The sequence below is a fragment of the Dromiciops gliroides genome, chromosome 4 (assembly GCF_019393635.1).
Source record: "Dromiciops gliroides isolate mDroGli1 chromosome 4, mDroGli1.pri, whole genome shotgun sequence".
NCBI classification, from domain to species: Eukaryota; Metazoa; Chordata; class Mammalia; order Microbiotheria; family Microbiotheriidae; genus Dromiciops; species Dromiciops gliroides.
This window is the reverse complement of record NC_057864.1, coordinates 381,482,618-381,502,575: the sequence shown is the minus strand read 5'-3', so window position 1 is coordinate 381,502,575 and position 19,958 is coordinate 381,482,618. Positions and strand designations below refer to the sequence as shown.

The 19,958-nt window shown below is 38.5% G+C and overlaps 1 protein-coding gene and 1 pseudogene across 12 annotated transcripts in view; both read left to right on the top strand.

The window, feature by feature from the left end:
* The window catches only part of HIVEP2 (HIVEP zinc finger 2), a 284,997-nt gene extending 271,850 nt beyond the window's left edge, over positions 1-13,147 (top strand). For all 12 annotated transcript variants that reach the window (XM_043999699.1, XM_043999695.1, XM_043999693.1 and 9 more), the window contains 3 exons: positions 104-205; positions 1,049-1,935; positions 10,683-13,147. In XM_043999699.1, coding sequence (XP_043855634.1) covers positions 104-205; positions 1,049-1,935; positions 10,683-11,504 — 1,811 coding nt within the window. In that variant the 3' untranslated portion in view covers positions 11,505-13,147. The remainder of the gene's footprint in view (positions 1-103; positions 206-1,048; positions 1,936-10,682) is intronic.
* Positions 13,148-13,842: 695 nt separating this feature from the next.
* LOC122727144 lies at positions 13,843-13,959 on the top strand (annotated as a pseudogene).
* Positions 13,960-19,958: the final 5,999 nt, after the last annotated feature.

Genomic DNA, 19,958 nt, shown 5'->3' with positions numbered 1-19,958 from the left:
GAATGGTTTCTCAAGTTTGAGGGGACACTGATGTAAATTTATCCAGAGATCCTAATGTTATTGGTGACCAATCCATTTTTCATTTGTTTCTGTCTCTGTTTAGGAAATCTAACAAAACATATGAAATCTAAAGCACACATGAAAAAATGTCTGGAGCTGGGAGTATCAATGACATCAGTGGATGATACAGAAACTGAAGAAGCAGGTAGGTCACAGCTTAGCTGATCACCCTTTACACAATGCAAATGAGTCATCCACACTTGAGCTTTTATGGTTGAGGTGCTAAAATTAGGTTAAATTTTTTTAAATTAACTTTAAATGTTTCACTTTAGTAAACACAAAAGATAGAAGAAATCTGCAACAAATTTTGTTTTTTGAACCATGGTGAAGAGGCATGTGCAGTTAAAGTATGATTGGAAAAAAAGATCTTACTATAAAAATACCTCTTTCTAGAACTATGGTTTATAAAAATCGTGATAGTGAAGACAGTACAATCAATGTTTTTTGGGAAAAAAATTAAAACCATTCTAATTTATTATGCCCTTTATTAAGAACTCACTTTTAGTTGAACAAACCCACTACTGACAAGTGGAATAATTGAAACCTCTTTTTGCCACATCCTTTAGACACAATGCTTTTCTAAATCTGTGTCCCCAGGTATAGATTGGTATCTTCCCTCACCCTCAGCATCATCTTGCAAGAGATCAATAAACAAATATTGAGTGCTTTATATATGCAAGACAGTGTTCCATGGATTCTGGGGAAACAGTGATATGAAGTTGGTCCCTGCCTTCACAAGGGACTTGCTATATAATTATGGATACAGTACATGAATGGAAAAAGATAATAATACATTATAGTATATGCTAAGTACTATTTGATGGAGTCATTAGGTGGTCCAAGCACCAAGTGCTATAGATCATCAGAGAAAATAGTCAATCTTGTAGGCAATGAACGAGACTCGTTAGAGGTAGTATGACTCTAAATTGGGTTTTGACCATGATTTTTATTTGTATCTCCTTCTCCACTACTTTATCCATTATTTCAGAAAACATTGAAGATGTGCACAAGGGCACAGAGAAGAATAGCATGTCAGGCATTTCAACAGACCATCAATTCTCAGACGCTGAGGAATCAGATGGTGAGGATGGAGACGATAATGATGAAGAGGATGAAGATGATGATGAATTTGATGACCAAGGAGACTTGACACCAAAAACAAGATCAAGAAGCACTAGTCCACAACCACCCAGATTCTCCTCATTACCCGTAAATGTTGGGGCTGTTCCCCACAGGGCTCCTACTGATGTTTCAATGGGGCATTCCTCACTGATCAGTTACTTAGTTACTTTACCTAGTATTCAAGTCACCCAGCTTATGACACCAAGTGACTCATGTGAAGATACACAGTATCAGAGATTGTTCCAGAGCAAAAGTACTGATTCGGAGCCAGACAAAGATAGGCTTGATATACCCAGTTGTATGGATGAAGAATATATGCTTTCTTCAGAACCTAGCTCCTCTCCTAGGGACTTTTCTCCCTCGAGCCGACAGTCTTCACCAGGATATGATTCTTCACCCTGTCGAGATAATTCACCAAATAGATATTTAATGCCCAAAGGGGATTTATCACCCAGAAGACATTTGTCACCAAGGAGAGATCTTTCGCCCATGAGACATCTTTCACCCAGAAAAGAAGCTGCATTGAGGAGAGAGATATCATCAAGAGATGTTTCACCAAGGCGCCATCTGTCACCAAGGAGGCCCTTGTCACCTGGGAAAGATATAGTGGGTAGAAGAGACATCTCACCCAGAAGAGAGAGAAGATATATGACTACCATTAGAGCACCATCACCCAGAAGGGCTTTATATCATAACCCACCATTGTCCATGGGGCCGTATTTGCAATCCGAGCCAGTTTTGTTGGGACCTACTGTAAGTATGAAATACATACATACATACATATGTGTGTATGTTTACATATATATATCTATCTGTATGTATACATATATATCTATTTGTTTATTTAGCATACATTTAAGAACTGACACACTGGAGCCCCTCTATAGTAAGCCATTATAATATGGAATCCATGAGAACATAAGGATGTCTTAGTGCAGATGGGTGAAGTTAGGTACTGAAAGCCACTCAAAAAACATTTTAAAAGCCACTTAAAAGACAATGCATACTCATATAAGTGAATACAATTTATATTCTAAGTAAATGCACTAGCAGATTGTTATAACAAAGGCTTGTAGTGTTATAGCTGGGCTTTAGTGTGTTTTTATTTAGAAATTATTCTAACTACAGTCTAAGTATTATGTATTAGTAATGTGAGTTAAACTAGGCTAGGAAAACATTTTTTTATAAAGGAGCTTTAGAACTTTATCTGAATTCACAATATTATGGCATTTATATAAATCTTAGCTAGGTGGAGGGTTGTGTCTCAGCCTCATACCTTAATGTCATGGTTTAAAAATCCACTAACCACCTTAACCACAGGTGAATAGATTTTCAGTCAGTGAGGTCAGAAAGGGAAGAAAAAAATTAGGGATAAAGCTAGTAGAACTAGGACAAAGCTTTTAGATCTATTATATAATAATTAATGGGCAGCTATTTGGTAAAGAGGATAGAGTGCTGGACTTTGGAGTCAGGAAGACTCATATTCCTGAGGTCAAATTTGACCTCAGACACAAGCTATGTGACCCTGGGCAAGTCACTTCCTTGTTTGCCTCAGTTTAATAATCTGTAAAATGAGTTGGAAAAGGAAATGGCAAATGACTCCAATATCTTTACCAAGAAAACCCCAGATAGGGTCAGGAAGAATCAGACACAACTGAAATGACAGAACAGCAATAACAAATAATTATTATTCATCAGTAAGTTATTATTAAGTGCCTACTATATATAATAGTAACCTAATAAAAAGCCTATACACTTTGTGTAAATAAGAGGAACTGCTCCTTTTTACTTTGCTCCTTTCAAATGCACCTTCCCTCCACCCCATCCCCCAGCATCTGTACCCCATCCCCCATTCCCCATTATCTGTACCCTTTATTTTACACAATTCTCCTCCTTTCTTGTGGTGTTAAATAGCATAGTTCTTACCATGGGAGCTTATAGAGTATGGGGAAGCAATTACCCAGCTACCAATTTTTATATATTACTACTCCAGCAACTGGTTTCTTCCACTCTGCCTTCTTCCTCACCATCAGTACAAGCTTCCCCTTTTCTGTGAGAAGAACTGAACTGTGAGCTTGAACAATGTCATTTCTAAACTTGAGAAACGGGTACCTGGTGCATTCATGCCTTTCTCTGCTATATCCTGACATGAACATAATCTTCCCAGTTTGCATAATCTGCAGTTGTTGCAGAAAAAGCCATGACAACCAAACCATCCTTTGTGATTGGTGAATTAGACAGCCCGAGCCAAGAAAAGGAGGCAAATTACCACTGAGTCACTGGCTGTGGCATTTTGGCAGCACTAAGTAGGAAGGTGGGAAACTTCAGCATTTGACGCTGTAGCAGTGTGAAGAGAGAGCTATAAATTCCCAGAAGTGCCTGATACAGTATCTGGTGTCTAAGATGCTTTCCTGGGTACAGTGGAGATTCCTAGAGGTGTAATGATGCTGGTGGAAGTGTGTGAGACATAGCTCACCACGAGCATTGTGACAGCTCTTGTTATAACATTTACCCCATGCATACTTATTGTGGTATTTATGACATGTCAAACCAATTTCAATAAAATGTAATTTTAAAAAAGTATGCCTTTTGTGCAAGTACACTGTGATTAGCACAAATAGCAGCAACCCACGGCCATCTTGGGCAAAGGAATGGAGGGGGTGGATAAAGAGAGTTCATCTAATTTTTGGATGCATGCCCAGAAAGCTGTCATTGGAAATAGGGTAGTTTTATTAGTCATTGAGTTTGCGCCAAAATCATTTTAAAAAATACTAGCTCACCCATGACTGCAGTTTAAAATAATGCAGAATGCAGTTGCAAGAGGTTAAAATTTGAGAAACGTATTCTGATGATCACTCCTTCAAACAGGAACATGTGGCTCTCCCTGAACACCTTTGACTTCTCCAGGGGATAGGGAATAACCATCTGTGATTGCTCCTTATGTTGTTGTTGTTGTTTTTTTTTTTTTTTCTGGGAGTGGGGGGATATGCCTCTTTGAGAAGAAAATGGAGGATTTTCTCCTTTCTGTGACTGGGAATGCTAAATGTAATAGAATAGAATTTGCAATACAAGGAGATGTGTTTCTTCTGTAAAGTACCCCTTATAGTTAAATGTCTCCACTACCCTCTCCCCAAGAAACAGAAACCAAATACTAAATGATCAAGGTTACCAGTAATATTCAGTGTTGTTTAATATATTTATGTACCTACAATATGTTGGTCACAGTATAGAATGTAGATACTATACATGGTACATTTTCAGTAAGCTTCTGGAGTAGGGACTATCATTTTTTTCCTTTGTATCCTCAGTATCTAAAAAAAGTGTCTGGTAAATTGAAGGCACTAAATAAATTCTTGTTGATTATAAATAACACAACTGAAGTCCCAAGCAAAAGTCAGGCTTTTGTTAATCACCCTTCCTGACTAAGTTTAATTTTAGGAGAATTGGGTGTCTCTTACAAAACTTCAGTCATCCCTTTCCCCAAAAAACATTTCTTCTTCCATTTAGATGCTGTGTACATAGACAATTTGCAAGGGGTGGGAGTGATATGTTCCAGTCCTCAAAATAGAATAGTCAGATTTTCTATGCAGTGTGGAAACATGCTAAGAGCTGTGTAAAATTTTGCTTGGGTCTCATCAGCCCATGACTTTTACCACTAAGGTTATGTTTGTACAGCTCAAGTGAGTTGGAAAGTCTTGCCAAGATTGAACTCAGTGGTACAGTTTATATACTGAAGATGTCTATGGCCCAGAGGATATTAGTGTTTTTATGATTATAATGACTTAAAATAATAAAGCATGTTTGAGAGTTATATAATTTGAAATCTTAGCTGGGAGACTACTCCTAGTACTATTGAAAAATAGTTTGTCATTCTGGCACATTTGGCACCATATGTGACATAGAGTTTCAGGTCAAACTAGAGTGACCAGTTCTTCCCTTAAAATAATAGAAACACAACTTTTTTTTTATTGATCTTAGAAGAAATTTGGTCATGTAGCACAGAGTAGAAATATTTCTAAACGATGGATAGTGAATACTGTGAGGCACATTTGTATAAAAATATGATGCCTGCATTTCATACTATTAGAATTTTCTCCTGATTGTAGAAGTACAGTAGTAAAGGAAGATAGAATAGCTTTTTGGATAGAGAATCAGCCTCAGAGTTGGGAAAAACCAGTTTCAATCTTGTATCTGACATCTATAGGTTAAGTGACATTGGGGATATCGTTTAGTCTCTCAGTGCCCTTAACAACTTTTTGTGGTTTTTGGGTGGGGTGATGAGGGTTAAGTGACTTGCCCAGGGTCACACAGCTAGTGTCAAATGTGGATTTGAACTCAGGTCCTCCTGAATCCAGGGCCAATGCTTTATGCACTGTGCCACCTAGCTGCCCCTTGGCAACTTTTATTTATTTATTTATTATTATTTTTTTTTAGTGAGGCAATTGGGGTTAAGTGACTTGCCCAGGGTCACACAGCTAGTAAGTGTTAAGTGTCTGAGGCCGGATTTGAACCAGGGCCGGTGCTCTATCCACTGCGCCACCTAGCCGCCCCCTTGGCAACTTTTTAAGACTACAGGTTTCACATCTCCCTTAGTGAAGGGAGTTTCTATAAAAGGAGTTTTCTACATTGATAAAACCAGAGGTTCTAAGCAAACTGTAGCCCCAAAACATGCATTATGACATGAAAAGGCATTCACATCATTACGTTTTGTAGCATATGTGGCTCATGGTGGTTTCTGAACTCCAGTCCAGCAAATTTCATTAAGTGACTTATATAAATATATGTATATATGTATATGTATATGTATATATATATATATATATGTATGTATATCTCAAAAGCTCCCCCTCATCATCCTTTAAATACCTTTCCCTACCCCCCCCCACTTTCATGGAAGGTGCTGCTACAACATTTTTTTTTTTTTTGCTACAGCATTTTCTAATTTAAAATCACAAACCTCAAGTTCAAGTCTTATGACATCCATGTGTGACAGTGGATAAGTCACTCAACTCTCTGGGCCTTAGGTTCCTTTTGGAAATAAATGAAAATGGAAGGGGTTGGGCTAAGATGTCCCCTAATATCTCTTCCAGCTCCAGATCTTTATGTGTGCATGTTCATATACACAGTAATTGCAGGAACAATACATCAGAATTTCAGGAGCCATTTTTTGGGGGGGTGTATGTGAAAAATCACAGTGTTAAAAATCCATGATAACAGTAGTTACCATGAACTCTATTAACTACATGACATGGGAATGTGTGAAAACACTGAATAGGTATTTTTATATTTTTAAAGAAAATTAAAGCCAAATTTCATTAATCCTTACTGTCCACATTATCTATTGCCAGAAACTCCTTAATGAAATGTTAGTAAACTCCAGGCTTTTCAGTGGCTGCCTGACTTACTCATTGCCTTCATACTTTTGCTATTTAGTCACTAACTCGACTCCTTCTAGCTGTTCTCTTCTCATGCCACACATGGTGAATATGACTGAGTCTCTAGTAAAGCCACCCCCAAACCAATATCAAATGGACAAAAATTTTTTTTTGCTATGACTTTCAATTCAATAAGCAATTATTTCTCTTTCCCCTACTATAATTGCATGCCGGCCACTGTGTCAGGTGCTGGAGACAAAATGCAAACAATCTCTTTCCTCAAGGAGCTGGCATTCTGTGGGGCAATCCTTAAAGTCCCACATCTGAAAGGGAATGCACTGTGCATCTGTCTCCAAGCATGTCTGCTGTAGCCATTACTATTCTCCCAACTTTATAGGCTAGTTGCCAAAGGAATTGGAGTTTTTTCTCTTCTGAATAAATGGTGCCCTGCCATGGTGCTTTTTTCTTATAGAATTTAAATTCTCCTTTCTTCATCAAAATTTCCTCCTCAGTCTTTTTTAGGCTTACGAGATCCTTGTGATTATAGGTTTGGTGATCTAATGTCACTCCACCCACACTTCCAGTGATTTGTATCCCAATGAATAAAGTACAGTACTGTGCATGGTGATAATGGAGGGTGACAGGAGGATAAGGTGGCAGAGATAATGAATCATTAACTATTCCTAAGCCCATCTCCCTGTATTGTTTTATGCTTTTCTTTTTAAAAGTGTCTACGTGATTGGGAAGGACATAAGTGGTTCAAAGAATACAAAATCCTTTCAGTTATAGAAAATGGAAGTGTCCCTGAAATGCCCCAGAGTATCTTCTATTTCCATGTACTTCGACGAGGTGTTTCTTGATGAGCATCTGGAATAATGATTTGATCTTTCTTTTTTGAACACTTGAATAAAGATGGGTGATTCCAGTATTCTTTTTGGATGATAATCCCCCGAAGTAACAAATCTCAGTAGTAAAACTCTGATGATAAATGACATAATCCCCATTTAGCATACTGTATTCAGTGAACATTTTCAAGGTTGAAAGTAGGAAACTATAATTTCATTTACTAGTCCTTTATCTTTCCCCTCCCTCCTAAAAAATGACTGTCCCTGAAGGATCTATCATTGGTCCCCTCTTTTTCTTTCTTTCTACCTTCTTTCCCTCATCTGTCACATTCAAACCCATAACTTTATTTCCACTTTTATATAGGCTGTTCCAAATCTTCATCTCCATCCCCATTTTCTTTCCCACCCATATCTCCAGTTGCCCATAAAATATTTCCATTATATTTAAGCTTCTTGTGGGCAGAGATTATCTTTTGCCTCTTTTTGTATCCCTAGCACTTAGCGCAGTTACTGGCACATAGTAGACACTTAATAAAGGCTTACGGATTGATTTATCTCCATCTGGATGTTTTACCTCAAGATCAACATTTCCAAAACAACTTACTATCTTTTCCCCAGAACATACTCACTTTGAATTCACTATTTCTGAAAGAAGCATCACTATTCTTCCAATCTTATTGGAGCGCAAAGAGACCTTTGAGGCCACCATTTCAACCTCCTCATTTTACAGATCAGGAAATGGAGACTGAAGGAAGTTCAGGGTCTCACCCAGGGTTGTACAACTAGTAATTGTCTGAGGCAGAATCTCAGCTCAGATCTTAACTGAGTGCAGTGCCCTACCCTCTGTTCCCACCTAGGTGCCTTTTCAAAACCTTGTTCAGAACGTTCCAGTGGATAAAGCACTGGCCTTGGATTCAGGAGGATCTGAGTTCAAATCCAGCCTCGGACATTTGACACTTAACTAGCTGTGTGACCCTGGGCAAGTCACTTAACCCTCATTACCCTGCAAAAAAAATCCTTGATGGTATTTTTGATTCTTCCCTTTAGTCAGTCAACTAGCATATCTCATTGATTTTGCCACAATATATTTTAGAAATATCCCCCTTCTTTTTTCCCACTGCTAGCATACTATCACAAGTCCTTGTTAATGTTCATTATTAGACTATGATGGTGGCCTCCTGAGAAATGTTCTTTCCTACTCTGTCTTTGCCCCTCTTACCACTGCCAAAATTACTTGCTTTATGTAGAAATATCGTCTTGTTACTTCTGTCTTAAAAAACCTTCTTGGCCTCCCCAGTTTTTGCTGAGTGAAAGTCATAGCATTTTTGAGTTGGGACATACCTTTGAGATCACCTAATTCAACTCCCTTATTTTACAGGTGAGAAAACTGAGCCCCCGAGATATGTTGGGGTAACTAGGTGACACAGTGGCTAGAGTGCCAGGTCTGTAGTTGGGAAGACTCCATTTTCTGAGTTCAGATCTGACCTCAAATACTTACTAGCTTTATGACCCTGGGCAAGTTACTTAATTTTGCTTGCCTCAGTTTCCTCATCTGTAAAATGAATTGGAGAAGGAAATGGAAAACCATTAAGGGTTAAGTGACTTGCCCAGGGTCTCATGGCTATTAAGTGTTTGAGGTCAGATTTGAACTCAGGAACGTTAGTCTTCCTGATACCAGGACCAGTTTTCTGCCTGCTATGCCACCCTGCTGTCTTTCTCTCTTTCCCTAAAGTTCTTCAGTTAAAAGCTGGATTTGTCAATCATGTTTAAGTATAGAGACAATTCTTGTTCGGGTATGGGTTGCACAGCTAGGTGACATTGTGGAGAATGGATATGGGAATAAGGAAGACCCAAGCTCAAATTCTGCCTCAGATACTTACTAGCTATGTGCTCCTGGTCAAATTACTTAACCTCTTTATCTCTCAATTTCCTTAAAATGGGCATCATAAAAGCAACTACCCCTCAAGGTTGTTAGGAAGATCAAATAGGATTATATGTGTTTGTTTGTGTGTATGTGTGTAGCTGGGCAAACTGACTTCATAAATATGATTGTTATTTATTATTATGGCCTCTGAGGTCCTTTCTATTTTTGTGATTTTTTTATCCCATGAAGTGATTTCCCTTCTCTGAGACTCACTTTTCTTATTTATGAAATAAGAATAATAATATTTGAGCTGCCAGCCTCACAAGGGTGCTGAGTGAAGTATTTTTAAAATTGAAAGCTCTTTATAAATGTGAGTTATTATTATTAGTACCAATAATAATAATGTTCAATAAATGCCAAATTAGATCAAAAGGTGTAAAAGTGACCCCTTCTGGTCTACAAAGCAATGTTCAAATTCAATTATTATCATATAAAAGGAGGAATTAAACTGTCCAAATAAAATATCTCATATCTAGTTGCCAACTTTAGCTTAACAAGATGTGACTTTGAAATGTGTTAGGATAATTATTGCTACAAAAGATAGCAGTTCTTGCTGCAGAAGCAATCATTCCTATTCCATCTTAGCAGCCTCTCATGAGATCTCCTATCCAGATCTGAGTTCAAGATGAGAGGACTTTTAGCAAAAGAGACTTAACAGAGGCCATTTCCTGAGGTCAGAAGTAGCATATTGATGGAAGCAATTTGAGGAGTTGTGTTCCTGAGACTTGCCACTTGCACTGTCACCTGGTCTGTGGAAAACTCAAAGATGTCAATCTCTAGGGCTGTCAATCCAGTCATATTCGTCAACACTTTTTGAAAATGAAAAGCATAAAATAAAATCTGCCCAGTGTATGAACAGACGGTGAACTTTTTATTTCTACAAGATTTGGATAAGGCTTTATGTAGTTGAATTTTAGCTAGGCTTTTTTTTTTTGGAGAGAAGAAAAAAACTCAATAATATTTTAAAGTTGGTAACTCTTTTGTGATAATTATATATGTATATAATATTACAATATTACATACACATATTATATGTATACATTATGGATATAGTATTATTTTTCCTTCTTTAATAATTGAAAAACAAAGTCTGTTTCTATATATATTTAGTGGACCATATACTGAATGTATTACCAAATAGTTGGTTTTTAAAAAACAAAATTGTTCTAGGCTGACACTGTTGGAGTAAGTGACAAATTTGATAATCCTTTTGGTTTACAAAATGAAAAACCATGACAAGGAATAGGCAGAACTGGAGCATCCCTGAAAAATGCTTAGGTTAGGATAGCACAATTCTATTATTGTGAATAGAAAACTAGGTTTTGAAATTTATGTTCTGTTTGTTTCCTTTTGCAGAATTTACGAAGAGGATTACCTCAGGTTCCTTACTTCAGTCTCTACGGGGACAAAGAAGGTGCTCATGAACAGCAAGGTTCTAGCCTTTTCCCTGAAGGTCCTACCGACTACGTCTTTAGTCATCTTCCACTCCACTCTCAGCAACAAGTGCGAGCTCCTATCCCCATGAGGCCCATTGGTGGGATCCAAATGGTCCACTCCATACCCGCCGCCATTTCAGGTTTACATGCTCCGCCCACAATGCCTCTGCCAATGGAGGGCTCTGAAGAAAAGCAAAGAGCTACAGCTGAAACCATTGCCAGAGAACCCTACAACATCCCCCAGCCTCATGAAAAACGTTCTTCTCATGCCTTGCACTCATCTGGTCCACCCAGCACATCCTCTTCCCCCCTACTCCTGCTGAAACAGAGCACTTCAGAAGACAGTCCAAATGCCACAGAGAGGGAACTGGACGAGCCCATACAGACTTGTACAAAAGCCATTGCCTCTCTCCACATTGCCACAGAAGAGGCCAATCTGCTCGGGGCAGATCAGCCATTGAGGGCACTGGAGCCTCATCAGAAACCCTCAGAAAGTGCACATTTGAGCATTAGACACTTTAGTGGACCTGAGCCAGGCCAGCCCTGTACCTCAGCCACCCACCCTGACTTGCACGATGGTGAAAAGGACAACTTTGGTACATCCCAGACTGAATTAGCTCATTCCACATTTTACAGTAAGAGTTGTGGGGATGTCCGACAGTTAGGTTTTCATGGCCGGAAAGAATTACCTTCAAGCACACAGGAAGGCAAAGATCTCGCATCAGAAAAGAGTCAACATTGATCGGAGATGCATGGAGACTTTCACCCATACATTTACCCATTACTTTTGTTTTTGTTTTTTCTAGAGATAGAAGTAATCAAGTTTATAGCATGCCTGTCCTAAGTTACAGTAGTTTGCTATTATATATACTTTTGTTATATCAGAAAAAAAAAATTAGTTAAAACAACGAGTCATCATGAGCCTGACCAAAACAAAATTTGAAATTCTCCTTTTGGGTCTGGTACTTTTAAATTGTACAGATGTTTGTGCCTTTTCTTTACTTTGCTTATATTCTTATAAGCATTTTTTAGCAGTAATTTGTACATATTTTAGAATTTGTGTATCTGCTTTGTAATAAATGTAATTTCTTTCCTTTTTTGGACACTTGGATCTAAATGATGTAAAGCAAAAACAGCATCAATATATATGTGAGGTTGCACTAAAACATATTTTTATATGATTAAAACTGAACAGCTTTTATGTACAGCTCCAATTCTGTAATACTAATATTTATTTACTTTGTTTCATAAATTGTACATTTTTTCTTAATGTTGTGGATTGCTTTTCTATGTGAAGCATGGGATTTACTGTTGCGTAATTAGAACAAACTGTATATTGTAAACAAGATATTTAAATTAGAGTATCTTATCTTATTCTGCACTCATGCATTAGTTTAACAAAAAGATAAAGGATGTATCTGTCAGTTCTTAACTCTTGTATTTTTTTGTCTCTTGTTTGCTGGATTGACTATAACTTAAGTGCTGATTGTGATTTTAAACTGATAGTACCGTAAAGCATTAAAGTAAAACAATGTGCTATTGTGAGTTTTTTCAAAGCTTTATAAATCAGTTATAAATATATTAAAAAGTATTTGGTCTTATGTGAACATGTGGATCTATATACTCATCTAAAATATGGGAAAACATTCCGCCCCATGTAAATACGTACAAGTGCATCACTGGTACAATTTTATGGAACTCAGTTGGACACTAGGTTGCCAGATACCTATATGTGGGAGTGTCTTTAAAAATTAAAGGGACAAAGCACCTCCGACTGTGTAGAACTTGGTTACTGGCCAGCCCGGTGGCTTGGCTTAGCAGTGCTGTGCATTGCAAATGGAGAACACCTGAGCTCAGAAGCTACCTTGGTTCTTGCTGCACAAGTTGGCGAGTGGAACTCAGGCACCTTATAGACACGTCATACATGAACTCTGAGGGGTAGGTGTGGAGGCAGGAAAGGGTCATGGAGGCCTGCTCACCAGCCCCCTCCTCATTCCTGTTAGTCCGTCCACAGAGTAAATAATTGGGTTGGCTTTGGGGGAGGTCACTTTACCCTCTGGATCAGGGGAAGAGTGTCAATGTCCTGGCTTTCTGGTAAGGGAAGAAGGTTAATGGAAAGAGAATGTAGGGCCTGAATAATGAGATGATGTATAGAGAAGGAATTATTCAGAATGGTTTTCAGTAGAAGGTGTGAAGGAAGAGAGAACTTTGGCTTCTAGGTCTGGAGGCATGGAAGAAGCAGGTGGGAAGTACAACGATACATAAACACGATCTGGGTTATCTTTGTTCTATTTTAGTGGATTATAATTCTGTGAAACCAAGTTTGTATATTGAATTACATTAAGGAGTGTTCTTTAAAAAGAAATAAATATACAATTACATGCATGAGGTGTCTAGTTTTCATGTGTTGTTTTGTTTTTTGATTTTCAAATTTGGTTTCTAATGAACCTTTAGTGCTACAATATGCCAACCTATTTACTAGGCTCTGCCGTTCCTGGGAAGTAGTAGACATGCTTGAATTCATCAGGAAAGAGGGGTTCACCCTTTGGCTGTCTGCCAAATGACACGTGAATAGCACTGATCTTTTAGAATTCCAAATGTTGAGTCTGTACTTAATGGTATTTGAGTTTATGTTTGGCAGTTTTATGCCTTATTGTGATAATGGTCTCATCCCCCAAATGGAACTGACAGAAATTAACTTAGCCAAGGTTGAAGAGGCAGATGTTTTTATTTACTTCTGAGATACCCATAGTCTATCAATCAGCAAATGCCATCAGAGTTAAAGACCAAAGGAACCTTTCTTTTTTTCCTCTTATGACCCCCACCATCTCCCAAACTCCACGTGCCCAAGATATTTTGCCAAGTTGACTGTATTAAAGAACCATTAACATACCATACAAAAATGACCTTCAAATCACGTTATTTGTTATAAGAGGGTGAAATCTGATATGAGCTCTTAGCTTTTCCTCTCAAAATGATGGGTTTATAACTCACCTATCTTAATTGAGGGCTACAAAGTGACGAGTGTATCCTCAGTTTGGGAGCAAACTATATACTCTTTCTTAGAGAATGTTCTCTGAATCACTTCTCAGCCTTTTGGCTAAGATCAAGTGTAGTCTCTGTTCTTATCAGAGAATGTTCTCTGAAAATGTACAAATTTTATCAAATCCCACATAACTCATTTATAAAGACATTTTATTTCTAGTCCAGAATTTGTGGGCCTCATTCCTATTGATTTTGCTGTGCCTCCAACTCCAATTCAAAAGGTAATAACTAGGTGCCTTCATTGTTTCAGACTCTCACTTGGATTTGATGTTCTGGAATATCCTGAGCATCTGACATCTTATTCCAAAAGATTTATTTTGAAAACCTGGATTTCAAGAGCTTTATAATATGACTTCTAGGGAGTGACAGTCAGGAATATGATTGTTGTGGATATAGATCACAATTACCGAAAAATAAGAAATGTACATTCTTTAGTTGATAAATGAATAGCCACAGTGACTAGAGGGCTGGACCTGGAATCCAGGAGAATGAGGTTCAAATCCTCTTTTTGACATGCAGTATGAACCATGGGTATCACCATCTCTCTGAGCCTAAGGTATCTCTCTTAAGGCTTATTAAGTAAGTTATAGAAAGGCTGTGATCATAGTATTATAGATTTAGAGTTGGAAGGAACCTGAGAGGTCATTGAGTCCAAAACCATCATGTTATAGGCGAAGAAACTGAAGCCAACAGAGGCTAAATGAATGCCCAACTAAAGTGTGTGTGTGTGGGGGGGGGCAGGATTTAAAACTTAGGTCTTCCTAACTTCAGGTCCAGCACTCAATCTGTTTTACCATGCTACCTTTCAAGATAAACCTGTTGGGGCAGCTAGGTGGCACAGTAGATAAGCACCCACCCTGGATTCAGGAGGACCTGAGTTCAAATGTGACCTCAGACACTTGACACTTACTAGCTGTGTGACCCTGTGCAAGTCACTTAACCCCCATTGCTCCGCAAAAACAAAACAAAACAAAAAACCAAAATAAGATAAACCTGTCTTTGAAGACTTAAAGTACAATTTTTTTAGCATTAAACATTACTTAGTATTATAAAGCTGTTTTTAACTATCCCTCCAAAATTCACTAATATTATTGTCCTACCATTTTTCATGCTATTTTTCCCTCTGAGGTTATCAATTGATCTGGGTCATCCAAAAGGCATTTTTATAGTGGCTGGCTAGCAAAGCTACCATAAGTGGCAGGACTGCAGGCCACCCATTATTTTCATTTAGAAAGAGCCAATGAACATTATCATTTTCACTCTGCATTATTTCATTTTTCTTTTTCAGTGGCAATTCAAAGTAGTAGAAGAGCCCAGATGTCAGGTTTATTTGGAAATTGCACAACAAAGGTTCTCTTTGATCTCTTTTAGACTAGGAAGAACTCCATGGATCTATATTTCCATATTCTTAATAAAAGCCCTATGAAATTCAGTAGCTAAGATGAGTTTGCCCATTATAGTAGGTACTCGATAAATATTTGTTGGTTGCTTGGTTGATTGGGAAAACTCCTTGCAGTTCTTGGCTTGCTGTTACCCAGGTAACAAGCAGGGATAATGTAGTTCAGCCCACGGATTAAGTGCAGGAGTTAGGAGAGGCCGTGTGATATAGTGTAAATACTGAAATGAGGAGTCCGGAGTCTGAGGAGTTTTAGTCTTGACTCAGCCACTGTGTTAGGGGAGATGATGGAGGTTCAGAGTTGTGTAGCTACTCCTGTTTTCCTCTTATCTTACTACTGTTTGTTGGCCCAGATGAATTTTCTCAGTATAAATGTACTTTCTCCACCCCAGGAAGTAGTATCACAGGATCTACAGCTTTATCTTTTTGTTAGCTCAGAGCCCTCAGCCAGAGACAGCACTTCTGGCAAAACACAGTTGCCTTGGACATTCTCTCCGTCTCTGTCTCTCTCTTGCTCTCTGTCTCTCTCTATCTCTCTGTCTCTGTCTCTATCTATTGCTCTGTCTCTGTCTCTCTCTCCTTTCTTTCTCATTCTATCTTTCTGTCTCTGTCTCTGTCCTTCCCCTCCTCTATCTCCCTCCATCTCTCTCATTCTTTCTCCCTCATCCTTTCTTTCTATCTTTCTGTCCTTCTGTCTCCCTCCTCTCTTTCTCTCTTTCTTTTGGGGATATCTCTTTCCTTCCACACCCAAGTTAGCTTCCTCCCAACTATATTTCCAATAAATGCCCCACTAGCAAAGATAAACTAAACATAAAAAACAAAGGTAAACAATTCACTTCCAAGCAGCCACACTTCTGGAGTTCTGACCCTTTTGTTTGTTGCCATTGCCTCTGCCTGAGTTTTCACTTTCTCAGCTCCATGTGACTTCCTATAGCTTCCCATTCTCCATTCTGTCAGGAGCTAGGTTTCTCTTCCAGTCTCTCTCTCCTGAATACTCAGTGAACCAACATGATCAATTTGAAAGGTTACCTGGAGGCATAGCCTCTCATTACTTATTTTATCATATTGTTTCCTTTCTGATTCATTCGAGGGACTACTCTTCCCCTCATAAAGAGATCACTTGGTATGTTTTCACCTTTTATGGTTAATTTAATACCTTGATATAGTCCCTTTTCTGTTATTAGAATCTGGGCTTTCAAGGACCACTCCTTTATGTGCAAACTAGCTATGTCTACCTTGAACAACTCTCTTATTCTCTCTGGGTTTCATTTCCTTTTTCAATTGTTCCAGATATCTAGGATTCCCCCAAGCATTAACATTTTAGAACCAGATCTCATTTGGGGAGAAAACAAGGCCAGAAACCTATGATTGAGAAAAAATATCTGAGGAGCTGAATTATCTAAACCCTGAAGTCAGCACATAGTTTGGTCTCCTCTTCTTATCTTGGTGTTATGGAGGTTTAAGCTACATATATAACTCATACTCTTGGCTCCCTGGCCATTCTTGAAGCTTTTGGGTATGCCATGCATCAAAAAAAAAAGTAACACTAATATTGTTTAAGCCATTTCGTTCTTTGATATTAATTTCTAAGCACAGGTCTCAATTGTCCTTTCTTACATACAATTATCTTATCTTACAATGACTTTTGTGAGACAGATGTTATTACAATAGTGATTTTACATTTGAGGAAATTGAGGCCAACAGAGGTTAAGTGACTTGCCCAGGGTTTACTAGTAAAGTGTCTGAGATGGGATTTAAACTTAGGTCTTTCTGAGTCCAGGCAGAATTTTCTATTCACTGGGCCACATAACTGCCATTCATACTTTGGAAACTGAGTGCCTATTTTGTAGAACCAATATGTTATACTTCAATGGATCTATGACCCTAATTAGGTTCCTTTTTGTAACCATGAAAAGTGCAACCCATCAGTACTGTATGCTTTAGTTAATTCCCTCCCTACACATTCCTTTGTTGTCACATGGACACAACCCCTAGTATCTTAAGTCTTGGAAGGCAACAATTGTATCCAAAGTGGGGGGGGGGGGAGAGCATGGAGTGACCTTAGTGGGGCACGGCCTGATCCTCAAGGGGGTATATTCAACCAATTAAAGAGTGAGGATTGAGGTAAAATCCTACCCTAGCAACAATAGCCAGTTGTGGGGCTTGTCTCCAACACATCTGTGCCCTTATTCCCCAATACTTCCCCCTCCCTACTTCACACTGTTATTTAAGTTCTAAACCTTCAGGGAAGTTAACACCTAAACTAACCACATTCTTCAGCAGCTGTGCACATGCTACTGGGAAAAAATCTGTCCCCACCCCTTTTAACTCTAAGATCAAATATTAGTTCACTCTTATCTCATCCTTTCTATTCTATTTTTATGTAAGTTTCATACTGCATATAATCATCAGTACACTGGTACATGCATATCATTTACAAATAAGTAAATATACATATGTTAGGAGGTGTGCTTAAACGAAGTTCAATATAGCATACATGATCAAAAAAGGTTGGTGAGTTCTGGTATAGCTCGTAGAGTGTCAGAAAGACCTGGTTTCAACTTTCACCTACCGCACTCACTAATTCTGTAATCTCAGGCATGTTACTGAACCCAAGTCACAGTTTTCTCATCTACAAACTGGGCAAAAATAATAGCTCTTATTTCACAGGGTTGTCATGAGGAAAAATGGATACTAGATAATATAAGAAATAATATAGGGAAATATTCTATAAATATAATTAATAATATTATGTATACATGCAATCTTCTATATAGTATAATAATAAAAATATTATTATTGGGCTTTAAATCTATAAGTCAGCCTTAATGTTATTAACATAAAGAATTTAATAAACATCATCTGATGTATCACATTGCTGACTGTCCCAACACTGTCTATATAGCATTTGGAAATGACACAGTCAAACCCTCACCACTGATTACTACTGGGGATTCCAAAATTGGATACATTGCATGTGTTCAGTTCCTGTGCTTGACATTGGGTTTGGGTTGGATGAATAAGGTAAGAACCAAAAGTAATCTTCCTACTCCCACACTTCTCCACCCAAGGGAAGCGGGGAGGCCAAAACAAAGACCTTCCCAGCTTAAACAGAGCTTTCTTTCTTTCTTTTTCCTTCTAATAGTTTTTATTTCCACTATCTGAGGACCTTGTAGAGAGGAAGTTAGGGGAATCTAATCAGATTTACTATTAACTAAAAATTCAACAACATCCCCACAGAAACCAACTCCACATTTTTCAGACATGTGACATCCCTCAGTTAAAATGTCTATTTTGAGGCTAACCCGTAACTATAAACATGAATGTAAACAAAGCTGTTGGGTGGGTAAGGGTTACAGGAACAAGCAATGGTAGCATTGAAGACATTCTGTCCACTTCTTTCAGACCCAGGGCTGGGCAGTCCTGGATGCTTTTAAGGTTTAACATCAATTTTTGGTCATATTTCTTGGGCTTGGAGCAGTCTCAAGGGCCTCAACTGGGCCTTGTTCCCTTTACTTTTTCACTTCATGTGAATTTCTTGGAAAGCTCATTCCTTAGTCATTTAGACTGGTTCACTAAAGCAATGGGAAAGCCAGGAAGTCCCAAGGAGCTTATTTAAAAATCTATTCTCTGCCTCTCCCCTTCAATAGAGAACTTTTGTATTCACTACCCAAGGAAACACCCTCCTGGGCTGATATACTTGGTTGCCAGATTAGACCCTCACTCACACTCTTCCCTGCCTCCCATATTAAATCTGTTGTTCAATCCTATTGTTTGTACCTTCATGACATTCTTAATATATGTTCCCTTCTCTTCAATGACAAAGCCACTACCTCAAAACTGGACTCTTGCAACAGTATAATAGTCTTCTGGTTGGCCTCCCCACCAAAAGTCTCACTTAATTTCGGTCCTTCTTTCATTCAGCTGCCAAAGTAATCTTCCTAAAGTGCAGATCTGACTCTGTTACCTTCCCCTATGTCTCTCAATAAACCCCAGTGGCTTCTTGGTACTTTCAGGATCAAATATAAAGTCCTCTGGTTGACATTTTTTTGGGGGTGGGGCCAGGCAGTGAGAGTTAAGTGATTTGCCCAGGGTTACACAGCTAGTAAGTGTCAAGTGTCTGAGGCCGGATTTGAACTCAGGCCCTCCTGAATCCAGGGCTGGTGCTCTCTGCGCCACCTAACTGCCCCTCTTGTTGACATTTAAGACCTTTTGTGACCTGGCCCCCTACCTCTCCTGTCTCCTTAATCTTTACTTTTCTCTTAAGAGCTCCTTACACATGGTATTCTATCTCAAGCCAATGCCTTTGAGCTGTCTATTTACCCTCCTCACCTCTGCCACTGCATTTTCCTAGTTATCTTTAAGACTTAGCTCAAATCCTACCTTCTAAACAAGGTCTTTTCCAGTCAATTCTCCCTTCCAATGCCTTCTCCTCTGAGATTACCTTCATACGAGTGTCCCAAGGGTCTTAGTAAAGCTTCAGGCTTCTAAAATACCCACTTTATATTGAGCATGCAAAGTTTTTATATGTTTACTTCTCTGTTAGAATAGGAGCTTCCTGAGGACAGGAGTAGCATTTTTACCTTCCTTTGAATCCCCACTACATAGCACAATGCCTGACATGCAGTGTTGACTGATTTACTAAGTATAACTTATGATGAGGAAAGGCAGATAGACCTTGACATGTCAAATACTCAAGGATTCATTGAGGTGCCTTTTTTTCCCATATTTGTCACAGCCAGAAGGAAAGGGAAT